Source organism: Hipposideros armiger, unplaced genomic scaffold (genome assembly GCF_001890085.2).
Source record: "Hipposideros armiger isolate ML-2016 unplaced genomic scaffold, ASM189008v1 scaffold_96, whole genome shotgun sequence".
Classification (NCBI taxonomy): domain Eukaryota; kingdom Metazoa; phylum Chordata; class Mammalia; order Chiroptera; family Hipposideridae; genus Hipposideros; species Hipposideros armiger.
In genome coordinates, this window is record NW_017731446.1 from 199,369 (window position 1) to 223,558 (window position 24,190).

Here is a 24,190-nt window from a genome sequence, read left to right on the forward strand (position 1 = left end):
GAGCTGCCCAAGGATCTTCTTAAAATGAAGTTCCTAATTCAGTAGGTCTGGGGTGGGGCCTACGATTCTGCATTTCTAACAAGCTCTCAGGTGATGCCCGTGCTGGTGGTCCCTGGATCACACTTGGAGTAGCAAGGATCTAGGTCAGACAGTCAGGCTAGACCTGGGCTGGTGGCAGTGGGATGGAGAGCTTCCAGATTCCAGAGCTGTTAAGGAGGTGGAATCGACAAGATCAGGTGATTGTTCTGATGAGCACAGAAATCAAGGATGAATGATAGGTTTCTGGTTTGGATAGAGCTTGGGAGCTTTTCTTCTCTTTTTGCTGATCTTTATTTCTTATAAAGAACCTGCATTTACTTGCGCATGAAAAAGCAGGGGTGGAAAATAAATCAGTGATACTGTAAAGAACTCAGGTACGTAAGGAGGTGTTTTAACATATGACAAACATTTTAACTTTTGATGCATAAAATATACACTTTTCTGTTGAATAGTTTTTTTGGGTATGATCTATGCTGAATTGTTATGAACTACTAAGCTGCTAGAATCCAACTTCATTCCCAAGAAGATTTAATGTGATAAAAAAAAGTGATATTTTTTCCTCCTTGTTAATTTGAGAACTAATCATGTTATAATGCTGACTAGGTGTAACATACTGCTTTCTCTTTAAAAATACTTTCCAGGGAGTTGATTATGAAAACATAAGGGCAATAATGTGCCTATTTTAATACCAAAGTCAATTAATTTCAGTGACTCATAAATGCTAGGGTGAAACATTAGAATATTAAAGCGTCATTTGTTTAACAAAGAAACCATTTTCATTCTTCTCAGTAGATTTCCAGTTGTTTTGGACATAAATTTCTCCCTGAAGTTAGGTTAGACAATTCAGTAAAACTAAAGGAAGCTTTATCCTCAAACTTTATTGAAACAATATCCAACTATCAGAGAACAGGTTGAAGAAGAATTGGTTACCCTTTAACAGGAGGCAATGGTTATAATAACTAATATTTATTGATCCCCTTCATGCACCACACAATTTGTTGGATTTCTCACAACACTCTGTGGTAGGTGCTTTTATCCTATCACATAGAAGGGGAAAATAAGGCTTAGTGAGGTTCAGTGACCTGCCAAGTTCTCCCAGATGATAACTGACAGAGATGACACCCTCTCCAGGTCAGACTGCTTGTAGAGCTGTGACCCTTAAAAATCCACCCTGAATCTAGAACGTTAAGCAAAATACTATAAGATACAACCTCCAATGCTCACACATGAGAAAAACAAAGCTCAGGTGATTCCTGGCCCACGGTGGCTTCTGAGGCACCATGCTGTCTTTCACTGAAACTGGTCCAAATCCATAACGTTGGTGAAATGGATGATTTATAATGCATATAGTTGGTTCCCTATTGGTACAACTTTGAGACCTCTGGGAGGACTTTGTTTTCCTCAAGATATGCTTTCCCCCATTAGATGGTCTCTGCCATTCGATATGGCCTCTAACTTAGGCCATTCTCATATCCTTGTTAAAGTGCAGTTGCTCAAGCATTCCAACGTGAATATGTGCTCCCTTTCCTGAGAGCAGGTTTTAATTGGAGAGAGGGAAATGAGGAGAACGGGAGCATACTGAGATGATTTTTGAGGCAAGAGTAAGAGGAATAAGGAAAAAGGTGAAACCTGGGGGTCTGAGGACCTCAATGACAAATATCTTCTCTAACTACTTTGCTGAAAAACTGATTTAAACTAAAAAAAAAAAAGATAAAGTGGGATAAAGACAGTATTAAGCATATCTGATTTCTCTAAGATCACCTATAGATGCGATGTAAACATGGAGCATTAGCAACAAAGAGCTTGGAAAAACAACCCTGAATCTGACACGTCCTTGTTCTGTGACTCCGAGCAGGTCCCTCCACCCCTCTAACCAGCTTTAGCTCTTAACCAAAGTTGCTGTTGCATGGGGCAAGATAGGAAGGACCAGAATGGAGGGTTTGGTTGCTGGGCAGGTGATATTTTTGAAACATTATGAAACTCTCCTACCATTAAACCCTTCTAGAGCTTATACATGCTGGACACGCTTTGAATAAGGTTGACACTAAACGTCCTTCCAGGGACTTCTCAATTCCCAGTGGCTTCTCTGTTTCATGTCCCTCTCTGCTTAGTGATAGTGGAGCAGCCTCAGTTGTTCTAAGGTCTCTTGTTCAGTCAGAGAAGTCTCTGCCACGCTCCTTTTCCCAGAGGGGTCTTTTCTCACCTCTGGGTGAAGCAGAAGGAAAAAGAAACAGTTTATGTAATGGTGTGATCACACTGATGCCTCAAACTCAATTTTTTCTTCAATTACTACATTTTCTGACAGCTAGTTCAGAAGTTGTTACCAATTCTTTTTTCAGCCAGAGAGCTTTCAATTATAGATCCAAGTTTATTAGAGCATAACTTCAAATAACACATTTAAACAGAACTTAAGATTTTAAAACAGAGATAATGAGTGCTTTTTCACCAATGACACAGATTGGGAAGAGGGTGATTCCTCCTTGGAGAAATCTAGTAAAAGATGTTAATGTTTGGGAATTTCCCCCAATTAATCTTATGGGTAAAATCCTTCTTAAGGCAGCTTACCTTAGATTGTGGCTCAGCTTGGCACAGACCTATCTGTGTGACAGATTTATTAAAACAGCTGACCAAAGATAAAAGCCTGACAAAACAGACTGGGCCCTGACCACTATGAGGCATTTGTGTAGTTGGTGAAACCAAGGGTTTCACACCATTCCTGAAACCTTGAAAATAGCTGCCTCCTGTTACTTCGCCACAATGAGAAAGAAGAATGAAATGATTAAGCTAAAAACTGGAGAAAAACACATGGGTTTAAGAGTCAGAAATACCTGTGTTAAACAAAAACCTTCGAGGTTGAAAGTTGTCCCGAAAGACAGGGTTTATTGAACCATATGCTAGCTAGAAAAAGGACCAGGTCCTAGGGCATGAAATCTAAACCACCAGCAGCAGGGCTAGATAGAGAAGACAAACATGGCCACTGTCCTGGAGTTGAGGGGCTCTTTTATACAATGAGTTTGGAGAAGAAAGATGTAAGTTGTTTTGAAAGGTTATAGATAGGGTGGGGGCAGGGAGAGGTGAAGTGAGAAAAGTACTGGGATAGGTGTCTAGTCCATAATGCTTCTGGATTGGTTGTAGACAACAGTCAGGAAAGTTCACGTGTAAGCAAGATGCAGTGTGTCCAGTGGTTGACTATTCTGTCTGGAAGTTGATTAAAAGTTTCAACATAAATTCAGGACTATGAGTAGTCTTTTGTTGGTTTCGACCCATGGCTGTTAATAACTTCCCTTGATTCTTCCTCCCACTCTGCAGTCTGCTGTAATTTAATTTAGGGCATCTCAAAAGTTTTCTCTTGTCACCTGGGTGAAAATGCTTGCTTTGCTACTAACTAGCTAAGTGACCTTAAGCAAGACCCTACACTTCTCTGAGCTTCAGAATCCTCATGGGCATGGTGGGCTTGTGCACAGGAGGACTGGACAAGAGGATGCAGCGAAAGTGCTGAGCACAGGGCCTGGCGCACAACCGTCCTTACTACCTGGGTTGAAAGTAGCTTTTAAGATCACTTCCTAGCATCTACCCCGAATCTCATTCCTGATTTTGACTTGGCCTCTCCCATCCAGTGTTGTCTTGTCACTCTGGTGATATTTCAATGCACTTCTTAGACTCTGCCTGCCAGAAAAGTAGAGAAGGGGTCATTGATGCATTGTAGCTTGAGGTCATCCCACAGATCTAAGATGGCTCCAATGGGTGCCCCCCCCAACCCCGCCATTGCCTCATAATCAAGTTAATATTCTTTAGCAAGAGAGGCAATATTGTGGTGAAGTGCCCTTTCTTTGGAATTAGCTGAACTTAGGTTTAAATCCCAGCTCTGCCCCATTCTGCCTGTTTGATCTTTGTGAAGCCACTCTACTTTCTGAGCATCAATATTTTCAACTGTAAAATAAGACATGATAACAGTGCCTACTTCATAGGGTTGTTGAAAAGGTTATATGAGATAATGCATGTGAGGTTTTCAGCATGGGCCTAGCATACATCAAGCACATAATTAATGTTTGCTATTGTTACTATTTATTATTACATTATTAATGAATTTAATTTAATTATTTTTTGTTACCACCTGGTTCCAACTTGTTTGTCCAGCCTTATCACCCCCACACACACTGTCTTCGCACATCACCATGTTTTAGCCACTTTGAAATTCTACAACAAAAAATGCATTGTACAGCATAGTGATTATTGTTAATAATGTGGTATTATATATTTGAAAGTTGATAAGGCAGTAGATATTAAATGTTCTCACCACAAAAAAGAAATGGTAATTAAGTGACATGATGCCAGTGTTAGCTAACTATGATGGCAATAGTTTTGCAATATGTAACTGTATCAAATCAATACATTGTACATATTAATTTGCACAATGTTGTATAGCAATTATATCTCAAAAAAGCTGAACAAAATCTATACAGAAAAAAATGCTTTGAGCACTTACTATTAATATATTCCAGGTCACTGCTAAGTGTTGGTTGGATATTCACTCAAGAATAAGACTCAGTTAATAAGATACTGGAGCTCATGGTCTAGTTAAACTCTATTTGCTGTTTCTGAAACTTCCTCATACTTAAATCATCATATCTTTGTTGATGCCCTTTCTGCTGCCTAGTGAGAACTTTGTTCCTTCTCTTGTTAATGTAGTCTTATTTATTCCTTAAAGTCCAGCTCGGTTGTAAAATATTTCTTTATCTCTTGAGGCTGAATTGAATGTTCTTGCTCTGTGATCCCACAGCACCTTGCATATAATTCTATTTTAACATTTACTGTATTGGGGTTTTTACAAAAATCCAGAAGAGGCCACAGGCAAGGGTCAACGTCTGGGAATGGAGCCAGGAGTTCAGACCTGGGAGACAGGTTGTTTGGAGTGGGTTAATATCAGATAGCAGCGGGGTTGACTGGTCTTGTGGGATTGCCTAGGGTATCAGCTATCATTTATAGCTTGCTTTTAAGGTCTGGCAGGAATATGATGAGTGGGTGGGACGGTCTTTTTGAAAGGTTGCTGGGTGGAATGGCCATAGTGCAAAATGCACATATTGAACTCTTACCATGAGCCGAATTGAGCCACAATTATAGATTAGTATATTTGGAGCATTAATGGAATTTTCCAGGAGAAATCAGGGCTGGAGAGCCCTGTGCAAATCAACAGAAATCTGTAATTCTTGGGTATCAGAGGCTTTGGGAAATAAGGAGAATAACTACAAAAGAGGATTTGGGGTATTTGTTTTCTATGGATCTTCTGAGATCAGAGAAGGTGACTGCCAGCAGGGAGTACAGACACAGCTTAATAAGTGTCAAGTTGGGGAAGTAAGAGGTCTAGAACTCTGTACCTATGCTGCACAGCCACTAAGCTGTCATGCCCACTTGCTTCCAAGCACATGTAAGGTGCCCTTCGTGCATTTAGTATGTGCCAGACATTGTCCTAAGCATTTTTCATGCATTGCCTCTTTGAACCTCAGAAAAATCCTATGAAGGGCCAGCTGAATGGCGCGTTGGTTAGGAGTTGGCTTGGAACGCCAGCTCTGAGCAGCAGGGCCCTGGTTCAGATCCCACATGAGGGTCAGTGACGCTGTGCCCTCTACAGCTAAGATGGTGAACAACAGCTCCACCTGGGGCTGGGCTGCCGTGAGTTGCTGGCGATGGCGTAGGCTGCAGTGGGGCTGTCCGGGAATGGGCATGAGCTTTCATGAGCTGCCATGAGCCAACATGAGTGGCCATCTAATGGTAGGCGAGCGACTGCCTCAGCCTGGAAAAACACAATGATAATACCAACATGGGCCAGTGAAGCAACATCCTCCACAACTAGACTGAGGAACAAAAGGACAGCAACTTGTTTGTTCCCCTTCCCCGATTCCCCAACACTGTTCCCCTCCCCCAATTCCCCAATAAAATCTTAAAAAAATAGTCTTTGAAATAATGACTACGATTGTTCCTATTTCACAGATGAGGAAATTGAGAGTCATGGAATGAAGTCAATTGCCAAAGTCACACATCTGGCACAGACTAGATCTAGAACTTGAACACCAAAGCCTGAGTGATTGATCACCCCTCTATACTCCCCCACCTTGCTTTTAACTCTCTCAGTTACCAACTTTATTATTTGTTTTTCCGTGTTTGCCTTTGGTGTCTACAGTTGTCCTTTCAGCTATTAATATCATATATCATATCATAGCATATCATATCATATTATCCAGGGTCTTATTGATACTTACTAAAATATATTTTTTTGTTCTTTTTTTTTAACTTGGGGTTTTTGGGTTTTTTTTAATCAGGTAATATAGAAAAACGGCCCACAATTTAGAGATACAGAAGAGTATATGGGCATTTCCCCATCACTCAGTTCTGTTATTATGTATGAGGTTTAGAAGTCATTTGTGTTTTCTTTCACCTCTGTGACTTATTTTGCTACAGAATTGTTGTTTTCTTCTTTTAATATCTAGAAGCTTTTAATATGTTAAAGTAATTAGTCCTATGCCTGTGGTATGAATTGCCAGTATTTTTCCCAGTTTGTCTTTGGCGTTTTGAATATGAGAAGGTTTTTTTTTTCCCATGGAGAAATATGGCGGTCAAATTAATCCATTTTTAAATTTTATGGCTAGAATATGTCATTCTTAGACAGCTATTCCTCCCTCTAAGATTATTAAACAAAATTCCCTACATTTTCTTCTATTATGTTTGGTTTTGATCTATCTGAAATTTTTTTGCTATACTGTGTAAAGTATGGATCCTATTTAAGTTTTTCCCATGATAACTATTCAGTTATTCCAACAATGTTTATTGAATAATCTTATTCCTCACTGATTTGAAGTGCCACATTTATTCTATACTAGATTTCTGGATAAGTTTAGGTTTATTTCTGAGCTTTCTATCTATTGGTCTGTCTTTTGATACACAAGCACTACACTGTTTAAATTATTGCAGCTTAATACCATGTTTTAATATCTGATAGAACTAGTCCCTCCCTTTCTACTACTCTTCCTTTTCAGAATTCTCCTTGCTATTTCTGGTTGTTTATTTTTCCATATGAATTTCAGAGTCAATTTGTTTAGTTCCTCCCTCCCCAAATGTGTTGGTATTTTTCTATTGGATTTGTATTAAATTTACAGATGAATATGGGGGTAAATGACATCTTTATTATGTTGAGTCTCCCACCCAAGAAATACCTTTCTTTTAAAAAAATTATTCTTTGGTGTCTCTTAGTGATGTTAATTTTTTTGCAAGTAGAACTTGCATACATCTTGTTAAGTTTACTGATGGATAATATATCTTTTTTTATTGCTATTATAAAGATTTCCCCCCTTCCCTCATATTTCCTAACTGGATGTTGTTTTGGTAAATATTTAAATCTCCAATCTGGCAGTATTGCCTCAGGGTGTCTTGGGAAACATCACATGTGACTTGACTTGGGTTCTAGTTCCTGCCACCAGCTTTCAAGCAAGACCTAGACCCCATGAGGCACAAATGGCATCTGTGGTTTCTGAAAGAGGGAATGCCCTATCCATACGAATAAGCTCCTCTAGTATGGGTGCCAAGGATACTAAAACAGGATGATGATGTTATGTATGTTATAAACAACTACAAATCTGTATGAATCCAATGCTTTTTCATCCACTGTGAGGTGTCCGTCCACACCAGGGCAGAAGATGGCAAAGTAAAGTTTATGTTGCTTTCATCCGAGACTTTTTGGATAGACTTGTCTTTGGATAGACTTACGTTGGTGTCCTGACATTTGATCACCTTGAGGAAATTGAGGCAGCCTTCAGTATTATACTTTCTACAGATGTGACACTATTTTCTCCTCAAATCACAAAAGGCTGTAGGGTTTAGAGTATCCTCTCAGAAAAATGGAATATTGGGCTGGTACTGGAATTTATCAATGTTCATTTACATTCCCAAACATCACTAATATTTAATGAGCACCTGCTATCTATGTGTCATCCTGTTCTGGGAGTTGAGGACACAGAAATGAACAATGTCACAATTCCTGCCCTACAGAAGCCCATGGTCCAGTGGGGAAGATAGGCAGAAGGTCACTATAATAAATAAGGATAAATATTTAATAGAGTTGTGTTCAACATTCCCCGTGGAATGCAGAGAAGGGGGCTGTGAAATTTATTGGGGATTAGAGGAATTATCTGTTGAGCTTGGCCTTGAAAGATAAGGAATAGTTAGCTAATTTGGCAAGGGTGGCAGATGGTACGAGTATTCTGAAACTCTCTACTTGAGATCTAGCTCTGGTGAAGGGATGGGCCTGGCCCTTGCACCGGGCAAGCTGCTGGGGAGTTAAGGCTCCCAGGAGTAGTACTCAGCTAATCTCAAACAGGATTTGGCAGGAAAATGCCCTAGTGTTCTTACCCAGTGAGTGGGACAGCTCCAAGATGTGCTCTACGACATCTAGCCACTAATGTTGTTCAGTGGGATTGGGCCCCAGCTGCCCAAAGTGGTAACCTGCTCGCTAATGCATCTTTTCCTCGCTTCCTTGCCTCCCCAGTCTCATTTGTCCATGTCCCCACTGGTGCTTCCTGGGATCACCTCTTAGGCAAACGCTTTGCACTGAAATCCTAGTATGGAGGTCTGCTTCTGGGAAACTGACCCCAACACAGCAAAGCATGGGCAGAGTGCATCCTCAGAAGAGGGGACAGCATTAGCAGAGGTATGACAGAGCATGCCTTGTGTGGGTATCAGAAAGAAGTTGAGTATGGCTGCAGAGCAGGTCAAGGAAGATTAGGAAATAGCTGGAAAGGTAGACTGGAGAATCATGAATGCCTGGCTACCCTCTGTGTTGGAAGGATGGTGGGTTTAGAATGGAAATTTTAAGAAGTCCCCCAGATGATTTAGGGGTGGGCAGAGACACTGTCTGGGGAGCAAAGAGAAAGAAGACCCTGTTCTCCTCCTCCCTGGTACTTTTTCCTAAGGCTTAGGGCTCTAAGCTTCAGCTCCATAGAGCTCTGGCGCTGAGTCCTCCCCCACCCGGGTGAGCCTCCAGCCTTCCTGTTGAATTGGTAGCTGTCTTCATCACCTGCCAGGCTTGTTGCCAAGGGTTCTGCAGCGGCAGTTGCTGGAGGTGGGCGGAGCTCAGTCTACGGCCCTCAATGCAGTCATCAGGCCTGGGACGGCTGTCTATGCCCAGCGGCTACACAGACGGAATTTTCCTTTCTGCAGCTGCGTTTTCCCACTCACCACTTGCCTGTCTGCACTCTCAATGCGGGGCTCATCCGAGGCTTCCTATTCGGGCGGTCATTAATCTTCTCATCCTGTTATTGGCTCTTGCCAATGGGGGAATTGGAAGGCATTTGCTGAAGAGTCTGGGGAAGGACCAGGTGTTTTTACTATCTGCCTGGCTACAGAGATGTGGTATTATTTTGGAGTAGGTTTTCGTAAGCAGTCCTGTGCCTTGTTTTCTTTTCTTTCTCTTTCCTTTTATTCTTTCCTTTTTCTTTCGTTCTGTCTTCCTTTCTCGTGCCAGGCCCTGGACTTGGTAGTTAGGATTCAGAAATGACTCTGTCACAATCTCTGCCCTCAGAAAGATCACAGCCTAATGAGGAAAACAGAATGTGACCTTATAATTACAGTATTGTGTGCTGAGTACTATGACTGGATTATTTATGTATTTGAAATATTTGGTGAATTAATAAAGAAAAAAATGAATGAAAATTAGGGCACAGGGGAGATAGGCACAGTCAGAGAGGGCTTCATAGAGGTGGTGGTGCCTGAGCTGCATTTGGGAGGAGTGGTTATAATCTCTCCACCGGCTAATTGCCAGGTACCTTGCTAGGCTCTTTTAGCTTGAATCCTCATGACAGCACTGAGGTAGCTAGCCCTACTTTACAGAGGAAGGAAACGTTATGGAGATTTGATAAAATTGTATGAGATCATAAAGCTGTAAATGGTACAGTTAGGATCCCACAACAGTTCAAACCTGTGGTTGTTCACTGCACCATACTGCAAAGCATGGGGAAGCGTATCCCAAATAGAGGGAACAGCTCGGGCAAAGGCTGGGAGGCACACTGGAGATGGCACAGGAGCTGATTTTCTGGAACCTTTGGCTGCTGTGCTCCCTGAGTCCCAGCAGTTTCCAAAGAATTCAATTACTATGGCCTGCAGGAAAAGTAAGTGGCAGTGAGTGTTCAACTCTTCCTCCTAAAGTCGGGAATTAGAGTCTCTCCTGTGACAGACTGTGTGACTTTGGGGAAGTCCCTTCTCCTCTTTGAGCCTCTGTTTCCTCATTTGTTTAAATGAAGGTGTGATTCCTACCTTGTGAAGTTGTTGTAAGAATTCAAGGCAGTGTGTGAAGCTATCGTCACTATTGATCTGTTCAAGGTGACTTTAGGATCCCCAGAACTATGATGGAGTAGTTGGATGAATCATCAGGCAAGGGGACTTTTAGATAATTGGATAGGGGAAGCCTTCTATCTTCCAAGAAATGAGGGTGTTGGCACAGAGCCTACTGCTAGCCTGTTTCAAATGGACCAGATGCTATTTTGGAAATGAGAGAAGACATTCTCTTGACACTGGCAATGTAGGGAGAAGATAAAAACCAAGAAATAGGAATACTGACTCACTCCTAATCAGGAACACAGACGGGTAAGCCAGCCAGGTGTCTTCAGCCTTCCAGAGGGCCTCTAGCTCTGGCAGAGCTCTGCAGATGTGCAGGGTGATGCGGGGTGTGTGTGTGTGTGTGTGGGGGGGAATGCTGATCAGTTTTCGGGCTGAATCACACACATTAAAACAACAATCAAGTGTTTGACCTTGGACTATGACTTTGTTTTTCTCCAATCCCTGGAGCTGGCTGTTTTCAAGAGAAGAAGAAATGGGGCCAGCTACTCAGAGCTGGCCCCAGCACTAAGAAACCTTTCCCTGGGGACAGTTGTGCAGGAACTCTTACAATGTGGTGTTGTGTGTGTGGGAGTACTTCTCAAGGTACAGATATTTACATTAAGGAGCAATGTCATTTACGCCTTATGCCATTTCACCAATAAAGAATAGGATGTCTTTTTCTTTTCTTTTTTGCCCAAATCCTCAGATTCCTGGCAGAGATATTATAACCAGACATTCAAAATAAAATCTTCACATAGAATCTCGTAGGTCATGAGCCTATAAATCTCATCCTGATCTCTTCATTTTACATATGAGGAAATGAGACTCAAAACTTACTTCAGAATTTTATATAGTTCTTAATCTATTATGTGGTGAACTAGGGATTCAAATATTTGTCTCCAAATCAGAACATATGTTTAATTACATTTCTTTCTTTAAAATAATTTCTATCATGAATATGTACCTAACTTGTGCCAGACACTGTACTGGGCACTATTTATACATGATTTCACTTAATTTCCTTCAACAACCCTGCAAAGAAATATTAACCTCACTTTATAGATAAGTAAACTGACTCTCATTAAAGAAATTGCATGTGACTGCCTTGTTAATAAGTGGCTGAGGTATAGGATAAACCCACATGGGTCTGACGCTAAAGATTAATCAGTTTTACAATCTGGGAGTGGCCAAACAGGACTGGGGAGGCAGGGGCTGCCCACTGTTTCTGTAAACACAACAGCTCATTCACTGGCATCTTGTAAATATCTCTTCTTACCACCTGGAAGCTGCCCCCTTGAAGAGGAACTGTACTAGAGGTAGAGGGAGGGGCTCACTCTGTACTGATTTGGTACAGAAAGCTCAGCCCTGCCCCTGGGTTGGGTTGAATGCTAAGTGGAAGGGGTGCTCTTTCATTTATCTGTGAAGCAATGTGTAGATGCTGCTCATATGTGCATGACACAAATGTTCCCCTATCACCATGGCAACAGCCAATACACCAGCATCCCAAACAGGCCAGAGCTGCTTTGTGGGGAACTGTGGACCAAGCTGGTGTAGGAGTAGGGTGTGTGAAGAGAGGGGTGTCTCATCAACTATCTTCTTCTTGCTTGAGGCTAGCTTGTTCCTGGGGCAGGCATGTTTATATAGCATGCCAAGCCTTCTGTGTCTGCAGGATTTGGGGCAAAGGGAGATGGCAGGGATTCTGAAGAGAGTCCAGGAGGGCATATTATTTCTTCTGTGGTTTGCAATAAATGTGTTTATTAGGCAAACTGCTGATGGATGGCACCTTTCTAAGGGGCCTTCCTGTATATCCTAATGGGGGTTCTCATGAGCTTTGCAGGCAACCAGAGCCTTCCAGCTCTGCAACTTTTTAGTTCTGAGATCTCATGTTAGTTGGTGTAACCTCTCTGAAGCCTAATTGCTCATTGGTAAAACGGGATATTTAACACCTCCCTTATGGGAGATTAAATGAGATAACACATGGGCAATTGCTGACATGTAGTCAGCATCTAATCAGTTGCAATTATTATTATGTCCCCAATATTGTCAGAGAAATGGAGACTTGGCAAGGGACCGCCTCTGACTCCCTTAAGTCAGGGACACACTTAGAATTAGAATTCATGCTCCCTGTTTCCTGGGAGCTCCTGCTTCTTTCTTTTTTCCTAAGATCATCTGTCTGTGCTCTGTGTTTGCTCCCAAGACTCGGCTCCTGTGTTCCTTGGTTCAGTCTGGTGATATCAGGTGCTTATTTCCCCCATGGGGCTCCACTCAGAGAATCTCCAAACACTGGACCCTGGGGATCACCCAGCTCAACTCTCTCTCCCTCATTTTCCAAGCTAGGAAATGGAAGCTTGAAGAGAAAAGTTAAGTGCCTTGTTTGAGGTCACCCAGCAAGGTAGAAGCCATTAGTTGAAGTGCTTATCACATTTATTTTAGCAGGTATGACAGCCTGGGGGTAGCTGCAGAGGGTCCACCTCATGCCTTCTATGAATTTTCCTGGGTGTGTAACTTTGGGATAAGGATGTGTGGGGGGAGAACTTTTTTGTATTTTAGTTGCGGTACTGGTTAATTTCGTGATTTCCCTGGCGTCAGAAATATTAATAGCTAACATTTGCACAGTACTTTACAGCTTATAAAACATACTCAGATATTTTATCTTCATTAGTCCTCAAAACAGTCCTTCAAGGTCCTGATGATAATTATCACTGGTCTTTTACAGAGAGGAAACTGAGGCTGAAAGTGATTTGTTCAAAGTTACACAGCTACCATGAGGCAGATTTACACATTGAACTTAAGTTTGTGTGATTTCTAATTATAGCAACTGGCCCAGCTGACATGGCCATCTTTGGAGAATTTAAAGTTGGGAATATAACTGTCCTCTATACAGAGGTAGAGGAGGAAGGCGTGCACATGTCCACACGGCTAATTGTCAAGAAGGCCCACCTGAATGGAGGTGACAAACTCTCAGTTCAATCAGGTTCTCCATATGACAGGTAAAAATATGTATGAAAGGAAATAATGATAAAGCTTTGTCATTTTCAAAGTGTTCCAATATTCTCTCTTGAGAGGCCCAAGGCAGATCTATCCCTCACTGTTTACATAAGAGATCCAGACAGTTCATCAACTTGTTGAAAATCTTAAAGCCAATTAGTGATGGAGCTGGGACTAGAACCCACAGTTTCTGAATCCCAAACTTTTTCTACTTCTCTTTAGGGCAGGTGGGTCTGAATGGGGTCCCTGATCCTGAGAATTGAGGAAGGGCCAAGGGTGGTATGTTCTAGCAAACTTCCTTGTTTGGGAGGACACCCAGTCAAAAAGCATTTTGCCAGGAGGCTCGGTGCACTAGGTTTCCCTTTAAGCTCTGTGTTTGAGCTTTGCCTGCAGAAAACACTTCAATTACTTCGTAGTCTTGTACCCAGCCTTTCTCCCTGTGAGGTTGCTGGGCTGCATTGTTGCTAAAGGGAAGAGAGAAATAAGAGGCGGTAAAGCATTTAAATTGGTTCTTGATTTTAACAGGATTCTTTCATCTGCAGTTGCCAGATGTTTACTTGTGTTTACAATTTAGTGGAAAGATAAAGATTACACAAGGAAGCTCCTCAAAGAGTCCTGGGCTTCTGAAATTCTCTGAGATTCTGACAGTTGGCTAATTGATCCCTGAATCATTAAAAAAGGTGGGGGAGACCCCCTCCACCGATTGCTCTGGGAGAAATGCCTTCCACCTGGTGATGGGGAATGGTTCGTTGGTCTCAAGGATATAGGCAGAAAAGGGCCTAACTGCACCAGGATTTTACATTTTGTAACATTTCCAATTCCTGCTCGCCCTTCAATTCCATGGAAAAGGCAAGGCATAACATAGACTAATGGTGCTATATTCTCCCTGCATCTGGAACCTAGTTCCATCGGTAAGGATAAGGAAAAGATTTTCATTACAGCTCATTAAAAACCTCCCCCCACAAAAAACCCCAAGAAAAACAAACAAACAAACAAACAAAAAACCCAAGCCCATTTATAATAAAGTATTTTTGCATGCCACGAAGACACTTCTTGTCAAAAACTCAGTGGAGCATGGAGGATATTGGTTTACGCACATATGACTTACAGTTGTGCTAACTAATGAAAATCTTCTGATTATATACAACAGAGTAATGACCACCATGCCCAATTATAAGAAAAGTCTGTTCTTCCATGAGTAATTCTTGCTAAAACCTACCAGAAAATAACAAATTAATGGGATATTTGATAAACATTTTATAATGGTCTTGTGGCCTTCCATTGTATTAACGAAGAAATCTATAGCTAAGCAGTTCTCTGGGAACATTCAGATCTAGCACCCAAGATTGGGTCACTTACTGTGTGTTGGATATTATATCAGACTTTGTAGATCATTCTGAGAGAAGCAGAAAGAACTCTTCACCTTGAGATTGTTTGTCATCTACAAAGAAAGCTGGATAGACACTAACATAAACATGCACACAAGTACAGCCTCTCAGAGCCTCTCTTACAAATATTTGGATGCATACTACATGCCAGGTGCGATTCTAAGGCTCAAGCAATATGGTGATAACACAGAGAAGGTCTTTGCCTTCAAGGAGTAGATCTATACATTCTTATAACTTATCCAGTCCAGCTTCCCTGACTTTGATCTTGCTATTCCCTCTGTTTCGGTTGCTTTCTCTACATTGTTCTGGTTAACTGAATTCCACCCATTTTATAAAGCCTGGGCTCTGCCTTCCCTGTGAAATCTTCTCCTACCCCAGAGATCTACTCTTCCTCTGGTTCCTTAACACTCACTGCCTGCTCCACTTTCTGGTTACTCTGCTCTTCTGTTGCTAGCTATGTGTTCACATGACTTGTCTTCCTAAGGGCAGAACTTGGGTTTTCTTCCTTCTGGAATCTACTTTACCCTCCAGTGTTTAGCATAATGCCTTGCACATATTAGGCACTTCAAAATATGTTTGCTAATTGGTTGATTTTTAAATATTATACATACACTGCAAGTTAATGGTTAGGGGGAATAACTTAGTGAAATATAAAAAACCAATCATCCAAAAAACTTAAAGTGGTACAGTGTTTGAAATATCATCACTAGAGATTTATGCCTTTAGAAAAGATTCCTCTGAATCTCTAAAAAATACTCCTAGGAAGGGCAATACATTAAGTTTATTTCCTTAAGCTATTAGTGACTTAGTTTTATTTCCCAATAGACACAAGAACTGAGTTGGGTAAGAGAACAGTTTGATTCTCAAACAACCGAAACCTTACTATGTGTCAGGCAGTCTACTTGGAGTTGGGGTCCAAAGATGACTAAAACACTAAAATCCTATCCTTGAGAAGCTTATATTCTAGTCGTCAGAATATTTTATTATAATTTCTTCATGGGCTATGACAAAGCCAAGCACAGGAGATGAAACATTTAGCTCACCCCAGAAGATTGAGGGAAGTGTTCCTGGAGGAGTCATCAACTAGCAGTCCTCCATGCTTTCTCTGCCTGTGTGCTTTCCCCCCTACTGGTAAACTCTTGTAGCTGCCTCAAGACCCATCTCAAATGTCACCTCCCCTGAGAAGCCATCCATAAGCCTTACAGGCAGAATGAATCCCTCACTCCTTGGTGCTCCTAAACCACCTTGCCCAACTGTATTATGCATTTCTCACATCTTATTGTGGTTAGTTGTTCCTGTATCTATCCTCCCCACTCTCTCCTCTAGCCCATGCCCACATAGATTGCAAACTTCCCACAGACGAGGGCCACTTCCCATTCTTATCGGTCTATCCAGCTCTTACCACTGACTGGCACATGATAGATGGGAAGACCGCTGTATTATTACAGTTGGCTGGACACCTCTCGGATGTCATTGGGTCTCTGACTCAGAGCTGAACTGTACATCTCCTGGCTCCAAGTTGAGTGCCAGCTGGGATGTAGGAAGCAAGAACTGCCTGCCAATAGTAGTGACAAGATTCTCATTGATTCCACTCTGCCCAATAAATACTGAGAACTAGTTCAAATAAGAATCCAGTCAACACTAATAGAATACCTACTGTGTGCCAGGTGCTTTACATACATGATCTCATTTACTCTGTGTAACAACTTAGAAAAGTTATTTCCTTTTATCAGATGAGGAAAAGAGGCTCAGAGGGTTAATTTGCCCAAGATCACATATCACCAGAGTGGTCTGAATGTGAAGTGTATCTGCTGTGTCTTGTTCCTCTGCAATACAGGGATAAAGTATATCTCATGAGAGTTGAAAACAAAGGTCCAGGGGTCACACAAGATTTAGGGAGTATACATTGGAAGGTGGTAATCAAGGAAGTCTTCATGGAGGTCCAGGCAGATCTGGCCAATGAATAAACTGGAAAAACCAAATAGAAAGATCTTGAAGAGATATAGCCTTCTTTGTAATACATGGGATGCACCAATACCTCACAGGGAGGTGAACACAGAAGGGGTAGGGGAGCCTTAGGTATCCCATTTGGGAGTTCTAGAGAGGCGGTGTGTGTATCTCCAGCCTTACACATGGTTTCCTCTCTCTGGTTAATGAGGAGGGGAAGAGGAATACATGCTCTTGGGTGAGCCATCCTCAAATGCAGGCATCAAAAATGTGCCCCACACATCCTTTCAAGACCGGGTGGAGAGGATCTCTTCACCCTCTCCTCCCCAAAGTAGAAGAGATGACTCTTTGCTTCCCCACTGGGACTTGTCTCCATCGCCTTGGGGTGGGGGTGTTGGGGATGTTTTTCTCCCCAGCATTGAGGAAGGGGAGGAGTTCTTGTCCATCTCAGCATAGGATGTGTGTGTGTGTGTGTACGTGAGCGCGCGCGCGCGCTAGTGAGGACGGATTATTCCTTCCTCCCTCACCTGGGGTGTGGGGAGATGACAGCTTTTCCCCAGCTTTGGGAAAGGAGATGGTTCTTTTTTTTTCTTCTCACTACAGCGTGTGTGTGTGTGTGTGTGTGTGTGTGTACACGCGCGCTCGCGCTCAGAGAATGCTTCCTTTCTCACCGCAGGGCAGGAAGGCTAACACCTCTCTTCCCCCCAAAATGGGGACAGTTTCCTTTGCCTTCATCTCGGGTGGGACAAAAAGTGGTAGGGGCTTTTGGCTCCCTTTTCCCTCTTCTTGAGAAGCAGGACTGGCTTCCACGCCCTCCCCACAGAGCTACGCTCATGTTGCAGGAGGCTTAGCTCTACCCCGCCTCCAAGTCCGCAGACCCGGGAGACCCACGGCTAGGTGCCCCACACGCAGGCAGCGAGTCGGGGGCGGTGCCGGCTCTGCGGAGTGAGGCGGTGCCATCTGTGGCCCCGCCCCCTGGCCCCGCCCGCTCCCTGGCGCTAAGCTTCGCGCCGCTGGGCCCACCCGGCCCAGTCCGCCGCGGCTGTCCGCTGGGCTCGCGCGTCGCGGACTGAGCGTTAGCCGCCTCAGCCTCCTCAGCCACCTCTGCGCCCGCAGCCGCCGCCTCAGTCTCGCCCTCCGCACTGTCCGGCCCCGCCGCCCCGCGCGCCCCCAGCCCCTCAAGCCAGATGATGAACTTCCTGCGGCGCCGGTTGTCTGACAGCAGCTTCATCGCCAACCTGCCCAATGGTTACATGACGGACCTGCAGCGGCCAGAGCCCCAGCAGCCGCCCCCGCCGTCCCCCGGCCCGGGCGCGGCCTCGGCCGCGGCCTCGTCTGCGCCCCCGGCCGCCTCTCCGGGCCCGGAGCGGAGGCCGCCGGCGGCCCCGGCATCCGCGCCGCACCCTGCGCCGCAGGCAGCCCCGGCGCCGTCGGTGGGCAGCAGCTTCTTCAGCTCGCTGTCCCAAGCCGTGAAGCAGACGGCCGCCTCTGCCGGCCTGGTGGACGCGCCCGCGCCCGCGCCCGCCGCTGCCAGGAAGGCCAAGGTGCTGCTGGTCGTCGACGAGTCGCACACCGACTGGTAGGTGCCCGGCTGCCGCCGCCGCCGCTCGGGGCTCCCGGGGTCTGCGGGGGGCAGCTGGGGTCCGCGGAGGAGATGGCTCCGGGGTGCCAAGGAGAGAGTTCAGACCAATAAAAAGAAGGGCCTGCGTGGTCCCGCCGCGAGGAGATGGGGGGTGAGTGGAGGGGGGGTGTTTGCGGGGCGGGGGACATGGATCCGCCTGGAAAGGTGAATCCTGAGGTAAGAGATTTCCTCACTTGTCTCAGCTCCTCCAAGACACCTGCAAGGAGGAGCTACTTTGTGCAGCCGGGAAGAGTCTTAAGAAATAGTTTGTTTTTGAGGAGGGTACGGAGGGGTCAGACTTTTCAGCCTAGGCACAGAAAAACTGAGGTAAAAATGGGACCAGATCGCCAAAGGGACATTTAAAAACAATACAAAAAGGTTCTACTTTCTAAGGCGCGATTGAATTTGGAAAGGAAGTGGGTATTTGGAGGGGAGAGGGTGAGAAGGGTATTTTTTTCACCAGACCCGAGGGATGCCGATATCAATATTGACATCAAGGTTTGGCTTGTTCCCTGGCATCGCTGCTGAAGTCCGTTTAGGAATAATAAAAAAAAATTCTTGTATTTTGTGCAGGAGGGAGGGGATTTGTGTTTTTTGTTTTTTTTTTTTCTCTGTGTGTGTGTGTGTGTGGGGGGAGTGGAGTGATGGTGACCTTTTCCAGCTGGGAAGACGATGGCCGAGGTAAAATATTCTGGACCATTAAAGGACCACAAATAAAAAGATCTGCCTTAATGCATTAGACAGGAACTTCAGGAATCATCATCATCATATTATTATTATTTAGAATGGTGAAGGCTGGGGGAAAATGTCACCTCCAGTTGGTAAAAGCAGGAATGAGATCCATTTAAGGCAGGTCAATCCTAAGAGGTTCTATTTTATGTAGCAGAAAATTGACCCCAGGGGGTAGTTAGGGTGGGTGGTGATTCAGGTGGAACTGACTGGTGAAGGGCTTGAAGCGATGAAGAGGCCAGGAGTCTGGGTTGCTTTTTCTTCTGGAATACCAGAAGGGTTGTTTTTGTTTATTTTTCTTTCTCATAGGAGTTGAGGTTGGAGATTGGACCTGAGTGTTTCCTCCCAAGAGGGAGGCACAGAGGGACCGCAGAGCTGTTTATCTCCATTTCCTCTTTTGGTTGCTTCACTGCTTTTCTCTCTATCATTGTCTCACTGGGAGACCGGGAGGGAGGGAGAGCTGGCATGAGTGTGATAGAAGTGAGGTGTAAACGTGGAGATGCCCTCCTGCTGGCCCCTAATATGCCCGTTCTGAATGGTCATTTGGGTGACTTGTGTAGTTGGCTTTTTCTCAAGACAGTGCTCTGGAGTAGAAAATCTGAAGGGACCTTTATTGGGAAATGACAGAAGCACAAACAAGAGTATAACGAGGAAAGCATGAAAATATGAATGATGGTGCCGTTGACAACCCCCTAGGAGAATTACTCTAACTCAGTTTAAATCAACAAGTGCTTATTAGTGGGGAGGGAAGGTAACTAAGCTTCACTGGGCATCCATTATATGCCAGAGCCTGTACCAGGTGCTCTAATACTATAGATCTCATTGAATTCTCACTAAACAGAAGCTCAGCAAAAAAATAAGTAATGTGTTCTCAGTCATACAGCCAGCAAATAGTAGAACCGGGATTTCAACATAGCCCATTTGACGCCACTATTGCCAGTGCACTGTTATATTGCCTCATTATTATTACTATGTTATTAGCAATATTAATAATAGGCTCCCTCTAGGGGCCAGGCAGTGTAGGGGCCTTACAGAGAACTCATACTCAAATTTGGGAGACAAAATGGAAACATGAAACAGTTAACAAAAAGGAATCTAGAATTATTAGCTTAGACTACTATTTTAGGCATTCAATAAATGAAGTCATTAGTGAGAGCTGAAGTTATTGGAGAAAGCTTCACACAATGTGAGCCTTGAAGACAGACCAGGACAATGAGAGGAGAACTGGGAATGACATTGGTGCTTCATTTTTCTGTGCAAGAACCTGATCCTCCAGCACCTTGTCCTGATTTATCCAGTTGAAGGCATTTATTTTGGATCTAATGACCTGTTAGGTACCCACAGTTAAGAAAATACTCATTTGTATGGGTATGATAAGGCTGTTGTAGATTTGCGTTTTAGTTCTAACTGCTTCAGTGGCTTGAGATTTGAAACTTATCTTGGATACTATTATTCTCTAGGAAGACTACCTGGCATGAACCAGGGAATTTGCCTTGCCTTGGAGACTAGACTTCTGATGGAAGTAACAGAAGCCACCATGTGCTGACTTCCAACCGTTTTCTGATTTTCTCTGAAGTAACAACATTGATTTATTAAAGTAAAAAACCCAGTTTGAGTCTAGTTCTTGACAACAGTTCTGTGCTTCTGTGTTTCTGTGCTTAATAGCAATTCTAAGAATTGTAGTTTGTCTTCTAACATTTGTTAAAATTTGTTAAAAACATCTTGGTTAAATATTGATGACTGGTTTTATTGAAAGGTTGCTGAGTTAAGGAGAAGGTGCCTGCTTATGACAAACACAGTGACTTAAAAGGTGCTTTTTTTACTTTAAAGGCTGGTATTAGTAAATTCGTTTCACAGTTTAAGCTATCTAGATAGTACTCAGTGAGCAGTGTCATTATATGCCCAATATTATTTTCCTAGTGCTTGAATAGGAAGCCAGAGTGTAGCCTCTCAGTAGAATTTAAGACAATTGGTCCCATCTGAATTATATAATGTTAAAATAAGGAGGGTTTTAACAAGCATTTAAATAATTGGAGATTTAAAAGAAGGGCTTAAAATAGGCAGCCTCTCAGAGCAGCCTTAATACACAGCAAATTCTTTTGACTATCAGTATAATATTGGCAATGGAACTTGGGGACCTTACCACTGACCAAGTTGATGGAGAAATTGGAAGGTGTTTCTCTCTCTTTTGCTTGAAATGTGTTGTCATCGGTTGCTTGAGATATTTAGATTAATTGCATACTAAAGGATCATTGAAAAATGTGTCTGTCTCATTAAAAGAATGATATAAGCTCATTATATACCTTATTAGTAATTATTATTAGTGGTTTATGTATATGTAAATCGCTAATTATATATGTACATACATGTGTGTATTTTGAACATGCATCTTCTTTTAAGGTTCATACCTAAATTTGAAGTATAGTTAAGATTGAATTTTAATAAATGATCATTGAGCTTAAACAAGGAACAAGCATCCATTTATATGTTTTTTTTCTGTGTATTACGCTCCCTGGTGAAGAGGTAAGTTTTCTCTAAAATTCTACCCTATCTCCCTTCCAGTGATTCCAATCCCAGGGACAAAATGAGTTTTTCATCATAACATGTCTCAGCGTTTGATTTGAAAATCAGTACAGCCCAGGCATTCTAAAGATTATCTAGAGACTGCAGATATGGCAAATCCACAGATGTTTATTGGACACCTTCTCTATACAGGGTATATCTACTAAGAAAAACGATGCATTGTATTTGTTTCCTAAGATGTTTCTGTCCAGTTGGGCTGGTAAAATGAATACATGTTTTAAAAGCTTACTAAAAACTACTCCTTTTATTCAAAGTATGGTCCTTGGATCAACAGCATTGGCATCAACCAGGAGCTCTTTCAACTACAGATTATCAGGTCTTACCTCATGCCTACTGAATATTAATTTGCCTTTGAATAAGATCTCCAGGTGATTCACATGCACATTAAATTTAAGATGCACTGAACTAAAGGGTATTGATTAGTGCTAAAGGTGTAGCAACACCACCAACTGCTATCATTTATTGAGCAACTACTACATGCCAAATGCTTTACTAAGCTCTTTATAAATATCATTTAATCTCTACCAGGAATGTAGTACTATAAAAATTTAAAGGAGTGAGAGATGGATGTGGGCTAGAGTGGGAAGGGAATGCTTCATGAAAGTAGTGAGATTTGAACTCAGCCTTGAAGAATTTGAATCAAGAGGTAGGTTTGGCTCAGTCCAGACAGTGGATAGTATAAGGATACCTACAGTGGCAGAAAAGAGGGAGACAACAAAGAGACGAGATTGATATATTATCTAGGCAGCGCCTGTTTCTATTCTTTTCTGGTGAGTTTTTCGGCAATTCATTAAGAATAGGGGAATTCAAAGTATAGTCCTTGTGACTGGCTCTAGAAAAATATTTGAATTAGAATTTGGGAGAAAGCTCAAATGAGGTTTGGGACTCTTCTCTGTTAAATATTTATATGTTCTGTTTCTGACTAAGACGAACATATCAATTCAATAGAATTTCATTGTTCATAGTGGCAGTAGCCTTTAGCTTAGAATTCTAGGTTATTAGAGCTGGAAGATCAACTGGGTTACTTTATAAGTGGGGGAAATCTTGATCTAAAGAGGGACAGTGACTTGTCAAGGTTAATTAACTAGTTGATGGGAGAACCAGAACTATTGGGTTGTTGGAAAAGTCATGACGCATTTTTGCAATGAAAAACATAGAAAAAATAAGTCATGACTTTTCCTACACCCCAATAGAATTTAGAACTTCAGTTTCTCTGCTAAGCTTTTACCCCCCTGCTATGCTACAGTTCCACAGTACCCCTTTATTTTACCATCTTTCTACTTTCCTAATTTTTGTTTTTCTCCACCTCTGGTTCTCTAAAGGCTGATAGGGACTTTTGATCTTATAATTAATAGCATTTGAACTCAAAGGAAACTGAATCATTTAGCCCAGAGAAAGAGAATTATCTGCCCAATGTCAAATAAGAAGTTAGTGAGAGAATGGAGACTAGAACTCTCATCTTCTGATGCCAACTCAAGTTTCTTTCTACTTTTAAGTCAGTCTTTGAGTAGGTCCCTCAAATTTAATCCTTTTTTTCCCCTTAAAAATACTATTTGTGTCTGCTTCTTTTAAAGATTCATTGTGGATTTTTTAGTAAGTGCTTAAATAAAAATAACTACATGAGCATATCACACTATACCTACACCAGCAATTTCACTTCCTTATTTGTGTTATTGATGTTTCAGCAAAGGTCATGGTAAAATGCATGAAGGATTCTCTTAGAGAGCTAGTCATCAAAATCTAACAATATGATAAAGTTAATAGCACTGTGCTACAATGATGACCTTCCTTTCAGGGACCTATTTTTACTTTAGTGGCCCTGTCTACCTAAGATTGCTTATTGTCTTTCTATACCCAAGTTCAGATCTGTAGTAACATTGCTCTTTTCAATACTTTGCTAAGAAAAAAGTAATGGGGGCCTAATAGGAAGTTTTCCTGAATTGCATACGTTCCCCTCAAATTTACAAAACAATTTTAACTGAGATATGATTTTGTGCAGTTGAGCATCTAACACAAGGCAGGTGCTGGGGATATAAGGATAATTTGGGCATAGGCCTTGTCTACTAAGATCATTGAGTCCATTAGGGGAGAGGACAGACATGTAAATAGGATTTTGATATAGAATAGTATGATAATTAGTATAACGTAGGGTGCTACGGGAACACAGACGTGGTCTGTCCTGAGGAATGAAGACATGGTTAAAAATGTTTGTACCATTAAAAATGTGCCATTGTGTATTCTTAGGTAAATCGCTTTGTCTCTGAATTTCGAGTTTCTAAAAGCTGTCAAATAAGAGAATTAAAACAGATTCTCTAACTTCCTTTACAGTACTACTTTATGTTCATGTTACAGTTTTTGTGCCATTTTCTTTCAAAAGCATTAGCGCTATAATTTTTTCTATATGATAATACTTATAAACCTTTGGAGAAAGAGGCTCATCTTCTAATTCTCTCCAGTTAGTACCTCCTTCTTACAGTATTGCTACCATGTGGTATCCTGAAAAAAGGGGCCAATCCTGTAATGCCTGCTGTGT

General features: G+C 42.4%; 1 protein-coding gene across 1 annotated transcript in view; it reads left to right on the forward strand.

Moving 5' to 3' along the window:
• The first annotated feature begins 17,695 nt into the window (after positions 1-17,695).
• The window catches only part of SYN2 (synapsin II), a 180,249-nt gene continuing 173,754 nt past the window's right edge, over positions 17,696-24,190 (forward strand). Inside the window, exon 1 of the mRNA XM_019645999.1 lies at positions 17,696-18,303. Within this exon, the coding sequence (XP_019501544.1) occupies positions 17,912-18,303 (392 nt within the window). The 5' untranslated portion in view covers positions 17,696-17,911. The remainder of the gene's footprint in view (positions 18,304-24,190) is intronic.